The following is a 19,184-nucleotide window of genomic DNA, read 5'->3' as shown; positions in this document are numbered from 1 at the left end:
CACACTGCAACAGATCGCTCCATCCTTGACCTACAAAGTACCTTAGTATTTTGTAGATTGAAAACTATTTTACTTTGTTTCTCCTACGATAATGCTACAGAAAGAAGCTCAAACTTCTCACTTGGTTGACAGCTGAATAAGCTATCTTAAAACAGTCTCCATTTCCTTCTGAGCTTGTATCTGTTTGCCAAGAGATGAACCTTGAAACAGAGATGGTACTGCTCTGAAGGAAAGCTGTTTTCTTAACTCTCTTCAGCTAAAACAGACTTGTCTAAAGGAACTCCCAGGCTGGGCTCTGAACTTGTAGTTATATAAACATCACAGAAGGCTGGATTTCCAAGCATGCAACTGTCCTGATGACTTAAGGTTCCCTTTCCCCTCACAACATGCTAAAATTGACTGGGAACAGTATCAACATTTTCTAAGGGGACAACTACAGAAATAAAACACTTGGCAAATGCCAAGAACAACCCAACTTCTGTTATGAGTGCAGAAACCTAAACACCGACTTAACTCCATCTATAGCATCACCAAGAGCTTGTTACTCACTGTGTAAGAGCAGTGTTCATTAATAATGACTCTATTAGAGAAGGTTTCATTGTAGGCTTCTATATGCAAAGTCCTTTCTCGTCTGTTCAAGGAGTTCTTCTGGATAAAGTAGACATAATCCACTCCCGCAATCTGAGGAAGATGATATAGAATATGTTAAGATACGATATTTATTTGAAAGGATATACAAAATCATAAACCAGGCACTTCAAACCTCATCACCTTTTTCAGTAGCCGTGGCGCATCTATATCCAGCTTACAGCGCCGTTCAATCACATGGATAGCTTTATCTTCACTCTTGTACTCACTTACAGTGTCACTGGCTACAAACATAGGGATCAGAGGACATGTAGGAAACCTCCTTTCGTATGCCTATAAAGATGGAGAGAGAAAAAAACCAAACTATCATCACAATTAATTCCTAAGAGTGTGTGTAGGCTTCCTTTCCTGGCAGCACCAGCATTTGGAGGCACGATGCCCTTCATACCTTTCACAGAAGGGACTAAGCCTTCTTGAAATCCACAATATAGCTGAAAAAAAGTCACAGTGCGTTCCTAACAATCCATTTATTAATACATTCCTAATACTACCCTTTCCAGGTAAAACAATTTTTAAAATGACACACAAAATACCCTATTTCTCCTTCCTTCTTCCAAAAAAGAACTTGTTCATTGCATACAATGGCAATCCTCTTGTCACCAATAACAGGAAAGTAAGACCCTTTTATTCTAAAATACCACAAGACAAAACAATTATGTATTGGATTAAAAAAACCCGTATGCTAATTATCGGTATTTCACCAAGCTGTCAAGAGGGTTTTCCATACAGCTCCCAAAGGTTTAATAAAAACATTTCAAAGCCTGTTTCTTAAACTAACAGCGATTTGTGTATAGGGGGCTTAAAAGCTTTCAGAACAATTTCTCTACACAGGTTTTCAGCTTACAGTTCTGTTCAACAACATACAGTAAGTCTTTCCAATAAAATGAAGTCATTGCATACTTCTGAATACCCAAACTTTCTGCAATAATGCAGAGCAAGTAATAGTTTCGATTCAGGTTAAAGAATATGGTCATGTAAATAAGTTCATCTCTTACATACTTGACACGTACAGGGAAAATTACACTAAATCAGACACACTCAGGAAGTGGGGTGGCAGTGAAGCAACTAATTCTTTAGCCTTCTTTCAAAATTCTAAATTCTTTCATTTTAGCTTCTGTCAGAAACTAGCCAGCCTTTGGTGAAAGGGTAGGACCTACAGAGTATCCCAATGAAGAAATCTTCAGTAACATAAAGTAAACCTGAGAGCGGAAGATGAAACAACTATTTAAAAGCACTAAAATCCTCCACTCTGTGCTTTGGAACAGTTTTAAGTGCTCTGAATATTGCAGGGTCGCTGCACAGAAACAGCCCCAACAAGGAGAGGGTGTGGAAGAAAATAAGCAGCAGCTGCAGAAACTATGCAATGGTAGCATTGGAAGAAAAGAAAGTCTCTTAATTCACCCTTTATAAAAATATTGAGTTTGTTACCAGTGTTCAAACATAGTTTGAAGGCAGTGTTTCTATGGTGACAGTGGTGCCATGCACTAAAACAGTGTCAAGTTTTCTCCTTATACATATTTTTAAACAATTTTTGCAGCATGACTGTCCCAAGATCATAAAGCTCCTCTGTGATGTCCCAGAAGTACAACCAGCAAGTGAGTACACATGCTCCTTTCTTCAAATTTTTCATCTGTGCGCAGCTGGTTTTGTTTAAATTATGAATAGAAATAGTTTCTGGGTTCAGAGATGTGTGCACAATGGAAGTGACAGAGCATTGCTGCTGTAACACAATAGCGAGCAATGGGAAAAACCATTTCACAGCTCCAAGAGAAAGGGAGGAAGGGTTCCATTAATAAGGAGTTCTTTATTTTATGAGGCCCTTGTTCTGGACAGAAGGCTGTACACAGTTATTCAAGAATATCTCAGCCCTCTCACTGAATAAGTCTCAGCATTCGTTTTAAATCAATCCCTATTTTAACTCTGTTGACTGTAGTTAAATGTTGTCTGTCCTATGTCAGAAAAGTAAAAGATTTCTAGAGAAAGCAGAATTCATTAAATACTTTTATTTTAGGACCTTATATTACAACAATTATTTGATATACAGGAGAGAAGGGGAAGTAGATATCTAACATTTATCTCAGTGTTTTCAAAATATTTTTACTTTTGGATCACAATGAATTTTCTCCATCTGAGTAGCCTCCTCAAGTCTCCTTCATTGGACATATAAATGCATTTCTCAACTCAAAACACTTCCCATTTGCCCTGCAAGCACTTGGAAATCACAACATTACCTGCTCATAAGTGCTTTCTGAGCTGTGAGAAAAAAAGTACAAGCAAAATCTGTTGTTCTGAATGGGACGACTGAATTGAATGTGTTCAATTTGGAAGAGAACAAAATAATTATCTGCCAAAAGTTGGCAAGCTCGATGCTTACAGCAAAGTACTTGATGGTTTCAAAGAGATAAACAGCGACACAGGATTCTTTCTTCCCTAAAGAACTTGCACACAGAGCATTGAAAACTGTTCACAGTCAATTTTATTGGCCTCTTAACTCAGGGAGGTGTTATTTCTTTATGTACCATTGCCAAGATGTTCTGGTAATACATCATTTCTCAGCACAGCCTTGTTTGAAGAAAAAGTGATTATAGTAAACCTTAGTCACATCAAAATATTCAATCTGATTTAAGCATAGCTGTCTCTTCCCAGATGGAAACAGTTCTCTTTCTCACTGCAGAGTAAGCAAGGAAAAGCTGTTAAAGGCACTGAAAGGTCTCGCTTCCCCGTGGACCAACACAGCACAGGAAGAAAACCTGTAATTTGTGGTACAATACAGTAAGAGACACATGAGTCAAAGCAGCACGTGCATTGCCAAGACTGGAGCTATTAAAAGAGCAAGAGAAGATTAAAGAAAGATCAAACACTGCTTTTTCTTCTCAAATAACAGAATTGAGTGGATATTTCTATGTTATTGGAGCATTTCAAACCATAAATTTTGACTAAAGTCCAGCTTTGCAGACAGAAAATAACTGAAGTCCATTATTCAGTGTTCCTTTAGCAGTCTGATAAAGCAAAGTATTATAAAATGCTACGCATTTTTCCTGTATGGCAGGTCCTTCTTTACAAATAAAACCTTCCTCTCAGGAAAGCAGATGCAGTAATCCTGATGGACTCCATGCAAGAGTGAAATGCTGTTGCTGTAGGACTACATCTACCTAAGAAGTACTCCGCAAGGACATTACTTAGTTTTACCATTTTCTCTGTCACATCGTAAAAAAACCAGGGTGTGTAGAGATTCTGATATTTAACAAGTGAAAAGCACAGGCACGCTCATGCTCAAAACCTCCACAGTTGGTGCTGGGTTTGACATGAAAAGTCGCAACGCCTCCTCAGCTAAGAGAGACATCCATGTACAGACCTTTCAATAGACGTATCTTATGCCTGCAATTCTGTTGTTCCCTCATAATGTACTTTTACAATTTCCCCCCAGCCTCTGGAACATTTGTGTACTCTGATATATTAGAAGCTGGCATTGTGCATCAAGAAAAACACAGTATGGTGAAGCAGCTTGAACTTCAAATTTAATGGGCTCATTATATAAACCCTTAACATTCTTAATGCACTCTAACAGCAAGAACATTGACAAATGTGATTTCAAGCAAAATAACACTGTATTAAAGCTTCTTTTCCAACTGCTTCCCTTAGCATCTCATGTTCAGAGTAGAGTCAAAATAACAGGATTTATTTTACTTTTATCTTTGCTAGTATTTCTGCTGCATTTAAAGACACGAAAGCAATTCAACAGTGAGATTATTTTAAATCCACTGCAGCCATTTTTCATACCCCAGGGAATTACACTTGCTGCACTGCCCTTAGATTTTAGGATTCTAATATCAGCAATAACAAGTTCCTTTCAAAACACCACCTTCAGAACAGCATTTATATATGAACTCAAACTCAGTTTTCTGGAGGACCAAGGACTATGTTCTGGTCTTCTGCTTCTCAAATATGCCTAGAGCTGATAAACTACTCTGGTAATAGGGATGTGTTCAGTCCTCAGTGGAAAAAGTAATGTATGCAAATAACTTACTCAGCTTCTCCAGCCAGATTAATATAGTCTAAATATTAATATATTAATAAAGCTTCTCCCTTAAAGGAAAGCGATTATTCAACATCTCCACTACATGACTCAACTAATTTCTATGCTTACAAGAACAAAAAAGATCTGAGAAAACTCTTAACACTGTGCTGGTTTTCTTATAGCAGCTGAATCCTCCAAATAGAACTTCTAACCTGGGGAAATCAATCAGAATTTTAGTCACCATTCAGAAAACAAAACATATTGAGTGCTTTCTTAACAACTTAATTGCACGAAACAGGCAGTTAAGATGTTTTATTTCTTTTCGATGTTTTCTGTAACCATCTAACATTAGCACTACGTTCTCCAAGGGCACCTCAAGGGATTCATCCTGGCAATGGAATCTACTCCCCTGAGTTTTGTGCGCTCCACAAATTAATTTCTCCCTGCAATACCTGATCATGTTTGGGTACTAATCTGCAAGTGCATACCAACATTCACCGTGCTTTCCTATCCACTTCCTGTACCTAGAATTTCTGAATTATTCGTAAACACCCAAGAAACAAGAAAGGTCACTCAAGCAGGATGTTGCCCTGGCTTGAGAAGCTGCATTCCAGCAGCTTGATGGCTCTTCCCTATCACTATATCCCTTTCCTTTCCCTGCAATAGAGCGCTGTAGATCAATAGGAAAAAAAATGACTAATGGGACTGACAAAGAGGTTTCAAATTCTTGGCAACTGCATTTGGAAAGAAATAATTCTGGATTAACTCTTGCAAATCAGCAAATACCTTCTCATCTCCCAGATACTGCCATTCACAGCTCCCTACCATTCTTTCTATAACACACACGTATGTTTAAAAATCATTACACTTCTACAAAGCAGCATGTATATCAGGACTGTGCCTCATGGATGTTAGTTCACGTGTTGGTAACCAGCCTGGGGGTGTGTGCGTGGAAGAAAGCAGATGGTTAGAGCGGATGTACCTCAAAAAGCTCTAGAAATAGAGTTTTGGTAAGGTAGCATTCCCAGGCACCAAGAAGGGGGAAGGAGGGACGAGACTACAGCTTGGGAAAGAAAGAACATCTTTAATATACAAATAGTCAGCTCTTTGGAAAGAAGCGCTTTTGTGAAGCCAGTTCTGGAAGGACAAACAGACCTCTGAAAGGTCTGTTTGGCTCCTATGAGCCAAGCAGCACAGTTAAACTCTGTTTTTTTGCAGTAACTTCCCCCAACAGCACAGCTCTCCACAGCAGCCCTTGTTCAAAGTAGGCTCAAGTGCTTTTTTTCTCCTCTGTGTTTTCACTTTGTTAAATGTTCTAATTTACAAAGAGAGAAGTTATTTTCTTATTGCTGGGAAAACATAGGCTGCTTGGCAGTGACTCAGTACTAAGGACTCACTCTGTGGAAAAGACCAAGCAGGCTTTGATTATACAAGACCACAAATGAGGGTAATGGGGACTACAGACAACACCCAGCACGAGAGAGGCGGGCTCAGACCTGTGAATGAACGGCTGTACAGCACCTGAAACACAAAAATCTTCCAGGCAAACATTTCTAGTCCTTGATGAATGTGAGGTAGTTTAACCTTATTTTTACTCGTCTGTAAATCTTGGCCCAGTCTATGCCATTAGTCAGATTTTCAAAGGGATGATAACCCACTGCACAACTGGTATTCGTAAAAGTCATATTAGATGCGAAAGATCTTCCCCACTACTTTTGGTAACACAGAATGCTGCAACTTTACTTTAAAAGTGAAAAAATGAGAGCGTATTCCATTGCAATTTTGACTAAAAAAGTGTTTTAAAAAAATCAAATTAGGATTAGAATGCAATATGCTTCTCCAAAGCTTTTCCAGCAAGATTCACTGATGGTTAACTCGCTGGCTATTACAGCAAGATCAAACAAAATGTTTGCATAACGACTTATCACTGAACTAGATTTAAGCAATGAGAAAGTACATCAGGAAATACCTTGTGTGGAAGCCCTCTGTCTGAATTAAAAACGATAATCCTTCACCTGAACAAGAGCTACTACGAAGATTTTAAGAATCAAGACAAATTAAGTAGGCAGCAAGCAGCCATTAAAGAGGAAGGCTCTGTGTTCCATCCCGTTTTGTTAAAAAAAGAAACCAAATCCCAATGCTCCACATTTGAATATGCCTTCATTTTAACATGTTAATTTTGGAACAGGAAAAACTCTTCACTCTGTGAAGAGCAGAATTTCACTGAAGAGAAGAAAATCCAGCTTTTACAATCGGAGCTGTACTTGTGAAGGGTGTGAATAGCAGAGAACTGGCAGAACATTCAATCCGACAGGCGCGCAGACGGCTCTGAGGGGACAGCTGTGGTGGGATGTATTCCGGTGACTCTCCTCAAGCAAGAACTGACTGACACTCACCTGTAAAAGGGAGCAGCTCCTTATCCTAAACTGCTGGCAAAAAATGGCACAACTCTCCTCGCCTCCCATCATACTTCATGGCACTGGCAACTGCATCCTGGTCTTATTTTTACTGTCCCTCTATTTCAGCTCAAAGCTATTTTACCCCACTGTTGCACAAATCAACCAGGAACAGGAGTGACTTCACCCTCCGTTCCCTGGTACAAGATACTCTTAGCATTAATGATAACTATTTAAGCACATCCAAGATCACAGAATCACAGAATCACAGAATAACCAGGTTGGAAGAGACCCACCGGATCATCGAGTCCAACCGTTCGATAAAACAAATAACCCTTCTGTAAGTCACACAGAAAAGCCAACAGGATGAGTCATTATCAATAAGACAAGCACTCCCCTTCCTTTTAGATGCAAAAAGTTCTTGTTTAGTACAAGAGTGTACAAAGTGTTATTGACCCAGGACTTTCTGATTAAATGATCATTAGTGTAATTGGAGTCTAAGCTTACAGCACTGGGAACAAGCAGTTCACATACAGCCTACCAAAGCAAAGTACTCCTAAAAGGGCCCAACTACTCCTGCTTTGCAGAAATGCACCTCTGCTTTAAAGTTTCAAAACGACAGAGTTAGTCTAAAATTTGCATAAAGGGGGCTGTTGAAGTTTTATATAACTATGCATCAAATCCTTGAACTACAATTGGTTTTTAGGTTTTGAAGGTTTCCTTGTTTTCTTTTTTAAAGACAGGTCACAAAAATACTCACCACTATACAAATTGTGAAACAAGTTCTAACAAGAATCTACTCTGCACAGACTCTGTTAATGAATTCTAACTGAAGGCTAATTAATTTCTCCAATGCGTGAGCGAAGCAAGCTTGAAAAACGATCTCTGATGTTTTCCATGCAGTGAGCAAAGCTCTTGGGTAGAGTACCTGGGAAGAAAAACTGTCAGTGGTTCAAGAACTCATTGCAGCACGATACTCAGATTCTGATAATGCTGCATTCACGACATTGCACAGAAGTGGTGCCCAAATTATAGCCCAGGTCTGCAATTCTCATATTCAAGGGCCCAACTGATTCAAAGAGAGACTGACACGCTGAATCAGTCATGACTATGTGGACAGTACTGGGTCCTGCACAGGTCTCAAATTATTCCCTGTGCTACATCCTACGGCATACATTCTATACAGCCCATATACAGCCCATATAAGCCTACAAACTCTGAAGATCCCTACAGAAACCACTTAATTACCATCACCAGGGTTTCACTTGACCTTGTTAGCGTATAAAGTGCAGAGATGACTTGCTGTTTGCGGTAACCTTGTCTCTAGAAACACATTTGCAGCCAGTCAAACCAGTAAATTGAGCTTTCTCAACTCACCTCTCCTGTTGTACAATGGAAATGAGATTCCTGAAAAATTCTCCAGGAAACCAAAAGTTGAAGGAAATGAAACCAATTATAAGAGGAAGTGGACAAGAAAGCATTTTTCACCCTGACATTCACTGAAGCCTTTAAAATCTTGCTACTGACAGCTCTGTCACTGAAGAGTTCCACAAGGAAGTAAAGTTTGTTAGGTGTACAGAAGAGCATAATCTCTGCTCGTCCTTGTCTTCTTTTGATGCTCATACTTATTCAAAGGGGTCCTCTCGATTTAATCTGCTATCATTGAAAAGGATTTCAGACCCTGAGCTGCTATGAATGACCCACTTACACCTTGCAAACACCCACAGAGAGGAAAGCAGGATGAGAAGACAGACTTACTCCAATACATTTAATTTCACCCCTTAGCTTAACTACATAAAGCCTTGGGCTTAAGTACTTTAGTAGGAAGAAGAGAGCAGGAGTGCTCTGTCCATTTTTACATTTGGCTGTATTAGAAGCCCATAGCGCTTTGAAGTTAAGTAAGTATCCAGTTACGTTTCTTGCACATTTCAAATACACCCTATGGTATGAACAGAGATGAGGAAAATCTGTTAAAGTAATCTTGTGAATGTCACCACAGAATAAACAGGCAGAGCAATTTGCTGTTCAAATCCTAGAAATACAGCAAGAAAGCTTCTGACTTTCACAGCAATTCTGTAAATCCCTGAAGCAGGAGGCACCCGAAAGCAGTGAGGAAATTGCCCACAACCACTGCAAAATAACCCAGCATGCAGACTAAACACAAGTTCAACAGCTACTTCATAATGTTGTATGAAGAGCTCCCATTCAATAAATTAAAAATCTCTATGAGGTCAGGAAACAGCGTGGAAACAATTTCTGTGCTTTAGATCAAATAAGTTACTCTACCCAAGACCAGAAAAATTTAGATGCAATTTATTTGCTTCCCGATCACCATCAGTCCAACCAGCACTTACCACCAGTCACCCAAAACATATGGGCTGAACACAGAGGAGGCAAAACAACCTTTCGGAACAAAGCCCCTGTGGCTTTTGACAAGGAGCAAAGCTCTGTTACACATAAGAGGAAGAATCATACAGCTCTACAGCCCAGGCTACTCCACACTTATTTAATTTCTTTGAAGTCTTCTGCAGTGTAAAACGAACATCTTCATGTTTAATTTCAGGCTTAACAATAGTTTATACACACCAACCACAAAAATCAGGAAACACCACTGAAATGGTATTATAAATGAAACTCGATTCTCAACAGCTTGCAGTTAAGAGTTTTACAATGCATCACACACCACCCTGGATTTCTGACAACACAACCTTTCATGTGTTAAGACTGCTACAAAGCACTTTTGAGTGAATGTAATAGCACTAACACACTAATACTGGCATTTCTGTTCACCTCCTCAGCTCAGGCAGCATTTCCATGGTTACGGTGTTCCTCACTATTGGCTTTAAGTACATTCCAAATACAGACCAATTGCATAGCTTGGCATTTTAAACAGCCCTCATAACCACCCTGCAGGCTCGTTCTTGTAAACTAGCTTGGAGTCCCTCTGAGGTAAAATGCACTCACAAATCTGTTACAGTGCCACCAGAAAACATAGTAAATACACTGTTCATTGCACCATCCTTGTCATCTGTAAAAGCAGTCACTGAAACTGGACAGAACTTTGAGTAATCTCATCACAGCATCTGCACCATTCCCAAACGCTGGTACCGCTCTTTAAAATGTGTTTGTCTTGCTCGTGCTTAAACTTCTTCCCTTTGAAGCCATTGTGCAGGAATAGCATTGAGAGTGCCACTCAAGGAGAGAGCGTCCTTACTGCACAAAACATCACCCCAAACCACAAACACTTTGGGATTTCATCGCTGTTGATCGCAGAGTGCTGTCTGCAACAAGGGCACCTCCAGGTATCTGTTGCAGAAAATGTTTTAGAGAATTTCATGCTGTGTATGCAATGACTGGAGAAGACTATGCATATTGGTATCACTTTCATTAAGAGGATTTAGAACTAATTATCCCCTACTGTTATTAAAAGGAGACAAACACAGCCTCGAGATGACAGTAAATTTCAGGAAAAAAAAAATCCCTTTTTCTTGTAGTAATTTAAAAAGTTTATACGCATTTCAGACTTCTAGTTTATGTTCTCTGTGTGCCATATGAGAACCAAGGAAGGGTTCATTTTTCTACTAGCACACAAACCAGAAATCAAAAGCATTTCACAGGCTACTTACTGAAAGGATGCTCCATCTAGATAGCACCTACAACTGAGGATCAGTAAAAATCTACGCTTATCCAAGGAAATACTTGATAATATATATTCATACAACATTCTTGACAAATTTCAGTTATATTAAGAAAAGCAGAACATATTTACTTAAGACTGCTCGAAATGAAAGCAAGGTTGGGATAGAAGAAAAGGCAAAAGGCAGGAGCAAGGAGTTATCAGGGACAGGAAAATCTGAAGCAAACTTCCTCTCTATTGGAGCATAAACGTGTAGGCTACAGAGCCAGTGAATCTCAGCTTTGGTGCCCAGTGTTTTCAAGCATGAGTAAAGTTACTTTAATATTTTAGTATTTAATTAAAATAATTTAGAACTCATAAATAAAACAGGAAATTCAAAACAGGCTATGAGGCAATCTTCCAGATAAGTGGAATTTTACTGGTAATTTACTGTTGAGTTATGCAATTGTGGTAACCAACTCACCAGTTCAAGCTTAGAACCTCAGCTTTCCTGTCTGGAAGAAATAGGCAGATATGGAAACCTCTGTTCTCACAAGGGGTGTGACCTGTCAAGCCACCCGCATAGGCCCTTTCTATAGAGATTACCACTTTATCCCCTTCAGTACATCCCTTCTACAAGGACACTCGTCAATAGCTGGACATTTTCATTTCAGGAGAGTGGTCACAGAGAAGCTTTACCAGCAAAACTGTAGTGGCCTGACTGGTGCACTCCGCTGCATGTAATGAACCCAGAAGGGGACTGGCTTCTAACTCTCTAAGAACCATTTTGGTACATGCAGAGGCACAACTTTCTTCCAGATAAAAAGTAAACTCCAATGATTCAACACAACTTTACACAAGCTTCTGGTGATAAAAGTATCCTGATTCAGCAGGCAAAACAGTTTGAGGATAAAGAATCTAACCTGAAGACAAGAGCTAACACTCCATCTTTTATCTGCATAAGATGATCTCTAATAACCACAGGCATGCCTCAACAGTACTTTAATCAAAAGAGTGGTTTCTTTAGAACAGATACAAGTCATTTGTGGTTTGCTTAAACAAATTTACATAGCTGGATTCTGCGTGGGAGTCTGAATGTCCATCTTCAGAGAGCAATGAATCAGCAGGGTGGGATATGAGGAGAAAGTGGATACCCAGTATATAAGTTTAGGAGTCACACCTGCTTGCCTCCCAGACACCCACAGGAGTGTCATTAATTCTTTTCTTTCCTTCAAGAAGTCCAATGAGCCCAAATGACCCAGGGCATAGTGCCACCCCAGCGAAGAGTGAGCAAGGCTAACATTAACCACTGCCTCTGCACAATCTTGAGACACGATCTCCAAAATGAGAAGCTAAAATAGAGAAGTTGGGCAAGTACCACTCCTTCCTCAAGAAAAAAACAAGATTCAGGACCGAAGACCCAAACATGCTGAATGTATATAAAATAACGTTAATCTTCCTTTGCTTTGGGGTAAGTTGGGAAAGGCTGATCCCTATACCAAATTACTGGCTAGAAGAAACACAAGTGACATTTCTCTGGTGGAAGCTGGAGAATCAAGGACAGACTGTAGCCAAGTTACTGCAAGTTGCTCTTCAGTATACACAGACCTTAGTCGACTTAGTGGGGGCAACAGCAATATCAGATTGACTTGCAATTTTGCTTGAACTTTTTTATATTGAATGCATGTGTAAAATTATACTACAGAGAAAATGAGTGTTTCCTCTGCCTAGGTTCCAAGCAAGCCAGATGGAAATTAGTTCTGGCCCAGAAGCCACGTAGCTCTGAGCATACCACTCTGTTTGACAGAATGTGCCCTGCAATTAAGGTCAATTTTAGTAGTTTCTAGGATAGGAAACTTGGCTTCTGCCCCCAGTTGCACAGGGCACGACTGTTCCTGCTCAAGGTTAAAGTACTATGCAGAAGAGGCTGACCCCCAAAAAAGCATCACAGCAAGGGCAGGCAACAGGCCAGAGAAAGCTTCAAGCAAGGAGACTGACATGTGATTACTGGGGAATGTGAGCTATTCTCAAGCACTTCCTATTTCTCTGCAACAATAGCAATATAAAAACCTTTACACAACACAGGAATACATCCATCTTTGACATTTTTAAAACACATACACTAAAATGGCTGTTAACCATTAAGCTTGTCTTACCATTGCTTGTAAGTAACCATGACTTACAGCAGCGAAACAAAGGCAATGTTCTGCATTTCTTACAGGCATCTCGCAAATGCACAGGACAGTCACACTGAAAGCAGAATTTGGTATTTTGCTTCCCCATTCCTTTCCAGATAATGAAACTGCATGTCTGGTTCCTCTGCAGTCAGTTTTACTTTAAAATTCTGCAGCAATCGTACTGTGTCCACTGAGGATCTATTTTTGGAATAGTCAAATATTCCTTATGCTCTAATTCTCCATGCTTAGGTCTCACTTCTATGAGTCCTACAGTTAATATTTGTCACTTTTTTGGTCTTAGAATCACAGACACTTTAAATAAGTAGGTCTGTTAAGGCATGTTTAACATCTGGAATATGTTAGGGTATTTTTAAATAAAACTATTACTGTGTAGACAAAATCTAATTTATGAGTGGAGGAGGAAGGGAAGACTACAGCACTGCTACTGTATCACCTCAGAATTGCTCATTAAACCATAGTCTGAGAAGTTAAAGGCATATTACCACAAAGAACAAAGTCTCCTGATCTCCATCCAGATCAACCCCTCCATAGGAAAGCTCAGTGAAACAGGTTTGACTTCATTATCTTGAACTGCACCCACCAGGTTTTAATTTGGCCCAGAGGCAATTTGCCTCACAGCACAGCAAGAGCAATTTCACTCTACCAAAAGTATAATCAGTACAGGAAAAAAGCTTTGCCAAAAGGGCAGAATTCAAGGTAAGGGGCATGGCTCAGCCATAAAAGTCTCACTTTGGCTTGTGGACTAGCAAAATATCAGCTTCTGGGAAGAGAGCAGCTGTACTCTATTGAGCAAACCAATTAAAATTTTTAAAATTCATCAATTAAATCTTGACCATTCACAAATGCCAATAGCGTGTCATCAAAAATGCAGCACAACATGGTCTGGGGCCTGCAGACAATTTAACTCTCAAGCTAGGAAGTGAAATGAAACATCACATGTCTGATGTATCAGGAGATGCCACAAAAAGGTCAGAAATTGACGGTAGAAACGAACAGTACAGAACACTGGTTCCTCATATGGAATCAGACTATTATACTAAGACTCATCGCCATGAAAAAGAATGATTTAAAATCTTAGGGAAATAGCTTACAGATCTAACGGGGCAAGCAGCACAAAGAATGCGAGCAGGGTTTTACTGCCTCTTCCAATACAAGGAGCAGGTGGCGTGAAGCTGAGCGAGCAGGAGCCAGGGTCTGGATAAATCTCTTGGCAGAGCACGTCATGAAGCAGACTCCTGCTGGAGGGTGTCACGACAGAGTTCACTTGGCTTTGGAAAGGAGCTGGGCAGGCACATGAAAGAAACCACATGCAGTGCTATCATAGACAACGGGCACATTCTGGACCAGAAGGGCTGTCAAGACACGTAGCTGTAGGATCAAAGAACATCCTGCCAGAGCGTTACCATATGTTTATCTCATTCTTATCCTCTTCCTAGAGAAAGACACTGCCCTTGGCCACTGCCAGATACATAGCACACTGGCTAGTTAGGCCTTATGGTGCAATTGCATACCGTGGTTCTCATTGACAGAATACAACCCTGTTCCCCACACCCAAACACATCATTAAGATATCAACGGTCAGGTAACACCACTGCTAGATGCACCCCTGGCACATTAAGGTGGTAGAACTTCTGCATTCCTCAACATGCGCCTCAATAAAATACAAACAAAGACACCATCGAGCTTCAAAAGATAAGCCAATTTAAAAAGAACAGCCAAGGCTCCTTTGATTCTTTTCTAAAAAGCAATTAAAATCACAGATTATAGACCATCAGTTCTTTGTTCTTTACCCTTCTTTAAAGCAAAGAAAAGCAGACAAACCAAAACAATAATCAGTTTGGTCAACATAGAACAAACAAGTTCAAGTGAAATTGCTTTAAATCCTGCTCATTACAACATCAGTGGCTACACCATGCAGACCATGAAGCACTTCAATGGGAAGAAGTAATTTCATAGAGCCATGAGTTCCATAATGAAGAATTTATCCACAGGCCAATGAACTGCACAGCAAAGAGTTTTGCAAATTAAGTAGTATAATTTACACACCAATTCAAATAGCCAGAAAAAGGTCCTCTCCACTGACAGATGATCCTGAATCTGACAATGTCTGTGGCATTCACATTTTACACTAAATGAAGAGATATGATGCACTTGAGAAAGGAAGTGCTCTCATCAGGAAACTAACTGTTCCCCTTCTGTTGTGGCATAAACAAACATAAATGACTCGTCTGACCATCACTACAGAAATGTTCATTTTCACAAAATGAGTTCTATTATAATCGAAGCAGTGGGATATAATATTACAGCAGCAGTAGGCAAGGCAGAAAAGTTATCAGTCTGAATATGTGAAGAGTTTGCAATGTAGTTTTGAACTGTTACACAGACTGATCCACATATATTCCAACAAACACCTATACTCAGGCTTTGAGAATATAAATAAAGTCAGAACGAAAACAGTTGTAATTATCCAACGGGTAATCCAAAGCGTACATAATCCTACAGATTTAGATATTTAACTTCATAAATCTTACCATGACAAAGTATTGACATGCTAATTTCAGAGAGCCCAAACATATATAACCCAGAATTAAATCAGTTTAAATAAAATTTATAATACAAAAGGGTAGCTTCTCTTTGCTCCCTCCCACAATCCCTCTGCTGTCACCAGAGTTGAAGCTGTTAGATTCCAGCAGCCCTGGGATGTTTTTACTTTCAAATTCGCTGATTCATAGTCCCCAAACCTAATTATCATCAACTAAAACCAAAGAGGAATCCAAGACAAAACATTCAAAACTGGTATTTCATACATGAACACAAAGCAAGAAAGCCAACTGGTCAGCCCCAAACCTATCCCATTAGGACAGAAAATATGCAGGACTTTTTTGCACATTTTCATTTTTCTAAGGTAAGGACAGATTCCCCTTGATGCCAAAGCAACTCTCAGAATCCACAACCAAGCCATTAAGCACAAACACACTGCTGAAGGCCTAAAGACTGCAAATCAAGTTTCTAATGGCCCCTTCATTTACTGCTATAGCAACAGGCTTCAGCTTTTCAAACTGCAGGTCCCTAATGATTTCCCTATGGAATCAAGGGTTCCTGCAGCGCAACGTGTACTAACAACTACTGCCCTGCTGACACGCTCTTCTTTCTTGTGGCCAGTGGCCATGGCTCAGCACACAGGGGACTCCCACCAGCCCTTGGTGATCCTGGGGCAAACATCACCTGACAAGGCATTCATTATCCCTTTTTTTTGTTTTCAAGGAAGGCTGCTTTCAATCAGCCTGTCTCCCTAAGCGGGGCTGCTGCTGAATGTGTATTTGCAAGACAGTAACAAAAGCAAGCTACAACACCAACTTAGCTATAATGGGAAACCACACATTTGGTTAAGTTTCTCTGACCCTTAGAAGAGAGAGCCTACCAAGCACAAGCTGAAAATCTCTGTGGACTGGGTGGAAATCAGCATTACTTCAGTGAGAGCGATGCAGAGAAAAGCCAAGACCCCAGGACCTGATCTCAGATTTTGATGGCTCATTGCTTGCTTGTGCTCTTCTGGCAACACTGCCCAGAGCTGCAGGAGAGCCTCAATGATGCCAGGCAGCCCTTCCAGCCACGTTTCCACTGTATCTTCCACCAGCGTGAGTTCTTGGCACGAATCTCACCTCAAACATCACTGATTACAACTGAAACAAGTTGCATGCAAATTGACCGTGAGAAAACCAGATCATTAAATTACGTGTAAGAAGCTCTACTTAAGATTTTACCTGAGCTGCTAACCTCACCTGTCTTAACTATATCATAAAAGTGACATAAAAAGAGTTAATAATTCAGCTTAACGGCCCAGCTCTTCATTTAGAGCAGGTACACAGTAATTTTAAACTACATAAAAAAACTGAAGACAAATTCACTTGGGAGAAATGAAAATAGACCATTTAAGACTAACCTGTAATTAATTTTAACTTGAGCTAATTAACAGATTTCCTTGCAAATTCTCAGAAGATTCACTCTATATTCAGAACGCAACAGATTTAAGATCACATGGCTGCCCTCCTTCCAGAAACATATTGCACTCAAACTAAGTGCAAAGCAAAACCGGTCTTGTTAGGAAAATCATGCCTACCCCTCAATTTGTGTGCCAAAATCTGGACCCTGATGGAATGTGCTTCATGGAGACCCCTTAGGGGCTGTTTCCAGTCCCTCAGGCTCACCTCCTACTCTCTCTTCCTCCTACTCCCTCTTCGTGTTTCCTAAAAGCACGGGAGCTGAAACATTCTGCTGTAAGACAGCGGCGAGGGCTCCACAGGAACAGGAAACGCAGAGGAGGCATGGAACTGGCCAAACCATATGGAAACACATTATTCTACCTCTGCAGTCAACGTCTATGACCTCTAAGCAACCTCCGACTCCTAAGTGAACACATCTTCAGAATTAACCAAAATCCCCCATTGTATCTCTGTCCCATGAGGTTTTGAAGGCTTTTACACAGGCTTCACGGCTAACCACGTGTTAAGTTAAGGATGAAGTTATACTTTTTCCAGACCATAACTGTAGTATCACGAGTGTCTAAGACTCTGTGGAATGTGTTAACCACTTCCTTTCTGCCAGATTCTCACAAGCTTAATTTGGAGATTTTTAACTCAGAGGCAATACCGCTTGGCTGATCAACAGATCCTAGAGCAGCACTTTGCACCCAACTCGGAGATAAAACACCGTCAGAAGGTAAAAAGCTTGGAACGCTTTCAGAACAAAGCAACAACAGCCGGTTTGATACATATTTTTCTTCTGCTGACACCTTTCAGAGTTTGACAGTAGTGGTGTTTCAGCTTCTAAAGTGTAAAAGACTTGTTAAAAACACTGACTAAAAGCATTTGGTGAGCAAGAGAACTGCAGCTGTCAGCTACAGTCAGGTCATGTGCTTGCCCACGAAAAACAGGAAACAGCCAGCCATGGAAATAGCTAAGCAGGCCATAAAATAAGATGTAAATTGCACAGTAAGCAGGCTGCTAGGTCAGTGTTTTTCCCTAGTGCTCAACTCTTAGGTTTGTTAAGCACGGCTCACTCCAAACAAGTGACCAAAACCTCATTTATTCTTACCCTGTGTGCTCACACAAAAAGACCTTCAACAACGACACGAAGCAGCAGTTAAACTGCAAACACTCGACAATCAGACAATCCGTGCTAGGCACTGTTCCACTGCAGTTTTACCAACGCACTCCCAACAGTAAGTAAGCCTGAGTTTTCAACAAAGACAGGAAGCAAAGTAGATGAAAGCCTGGGAGTTACACAACCACAGGAAAACAGCTGAGCAGTTCCAGGAGTGGAAACTCAGTTTACTCCCCTCCTCAGGCTTTAAGTACCCAAGACAAACCCTAAGAGAGGTGCACAACCTGCGGGGAATAAATTACTTCTCTATACCTTTAAACCCTATTTTGCACTTTCAAAAGAGAATGGCTTCCTTTTTCTCATCGGTCTCTCAGCCCCTGTTCACATGACACGTGGAATCCTTTTCTTCCAAGAAAAAGAAAATGCAAATAGAAGAGATAAAAATTGCACAGATTCATGAGCAGGTGTGGCACTTAACTTGACAAATAGTTATTTTTATAAAAATTACATGTAACTTAATAACTTTTAAAATGAAAAGATGATGTAGTGTCCGATCAGAAAGCTCATTACAATCTAGATCAAGGGATTATATTTTGATTTGTCAATCTGACAAAAGATGATAAATGCCATTCTAATCTACACTTTCATAGAACTGTATTTATGCCACTTACAATCTAATTACTTTCCTGTAATTTAGGAATACTTCTATTCATGGAGATTTCCCTTAAACATTGGATTTTGTCAGGTCTATAAAACCAAAGAAAGCCAGCCAGCCTGCTGCCCAAAAGCAAAAAATTTGAACTATTAAAATTGCAATATAATCCAACGGGCAATACACATCACTTATTAAGAAAGACAGATTCCTGCTGTAGATACTCAAGATATTCTATCAGAACAAAGGAAAAACGTGAGACTAAATTTTTTTAAATGGTTCTGATGAGAATACATAGTTTTCAGCCTGGAGACAGAGCAAGATTAATTGCCATTTTTGTTTTAAAATAAAAATCAAATGCAAAAATCAAATTTCCACAGCTGCAAGCTCCTGACACTGATGACCAGTTTACCTACACGATTCTCTTCATTGTTTGGTGCCAGCAGAAGCTGACCAATGCCAGGAACTTTAAGAAAGTGGAAATGTTATTTTAGGTATTCAAAAGACTGCAAAATACTTTTGAAAGTGTCTCTCCTGTCACAGGCAGATTTGG

At 40.0% G+C, this 19,184-nt stretch overlaps 1 protein-coding gene across 2 annotated transcripts in view; it reads right to left on the bottom strand.

Annotated features, from left to right (window-relative positions):
- Positions 1–19,184, bottom strand: part of SEC14L1 (SEC14 like lipid binding 1) — a 38,642-nt gene that overhangs the window by 12,839 nt on the left and 6,619 nt on the right. For both annotated transcript variants that reach the window (XM_069872863.1, XM_069872862.1), the window contains exons 3-4: positions 772–921; positions 550–681 (exon numbers count right to left, since the gene is read on the bottom strand). In XM_069872863.1, the coding sequence (XP_069728964.1) occupies positions 550–681; positions 772–921 (282 nt within the window). The remainder of the gene's footprint in view (positions 1–549; positions 682–771; positions 922–19,184) is intronic.

Source organism: Phaenicophaeus curvirostris, chromosome 19, assembly GCF_032191515.1.
Source record: "Phaenicophaeus curvirostris isolate KB17595 chromosome 19, BPBGC_Pcur_1.0, whole genome shotgun sequence".
NCBI lineage: Eukaryota > Metazoa > Chordata > Aves > Cuculiformes > Cuculidae > Phaenicophaeus > Phaenicophaeus curvirostris.
The sequence above is the reverse complement of the archived record's forward strand: the minus strand, read 5'-3'. Positions and strand labels throughout refer to the sequence as shown.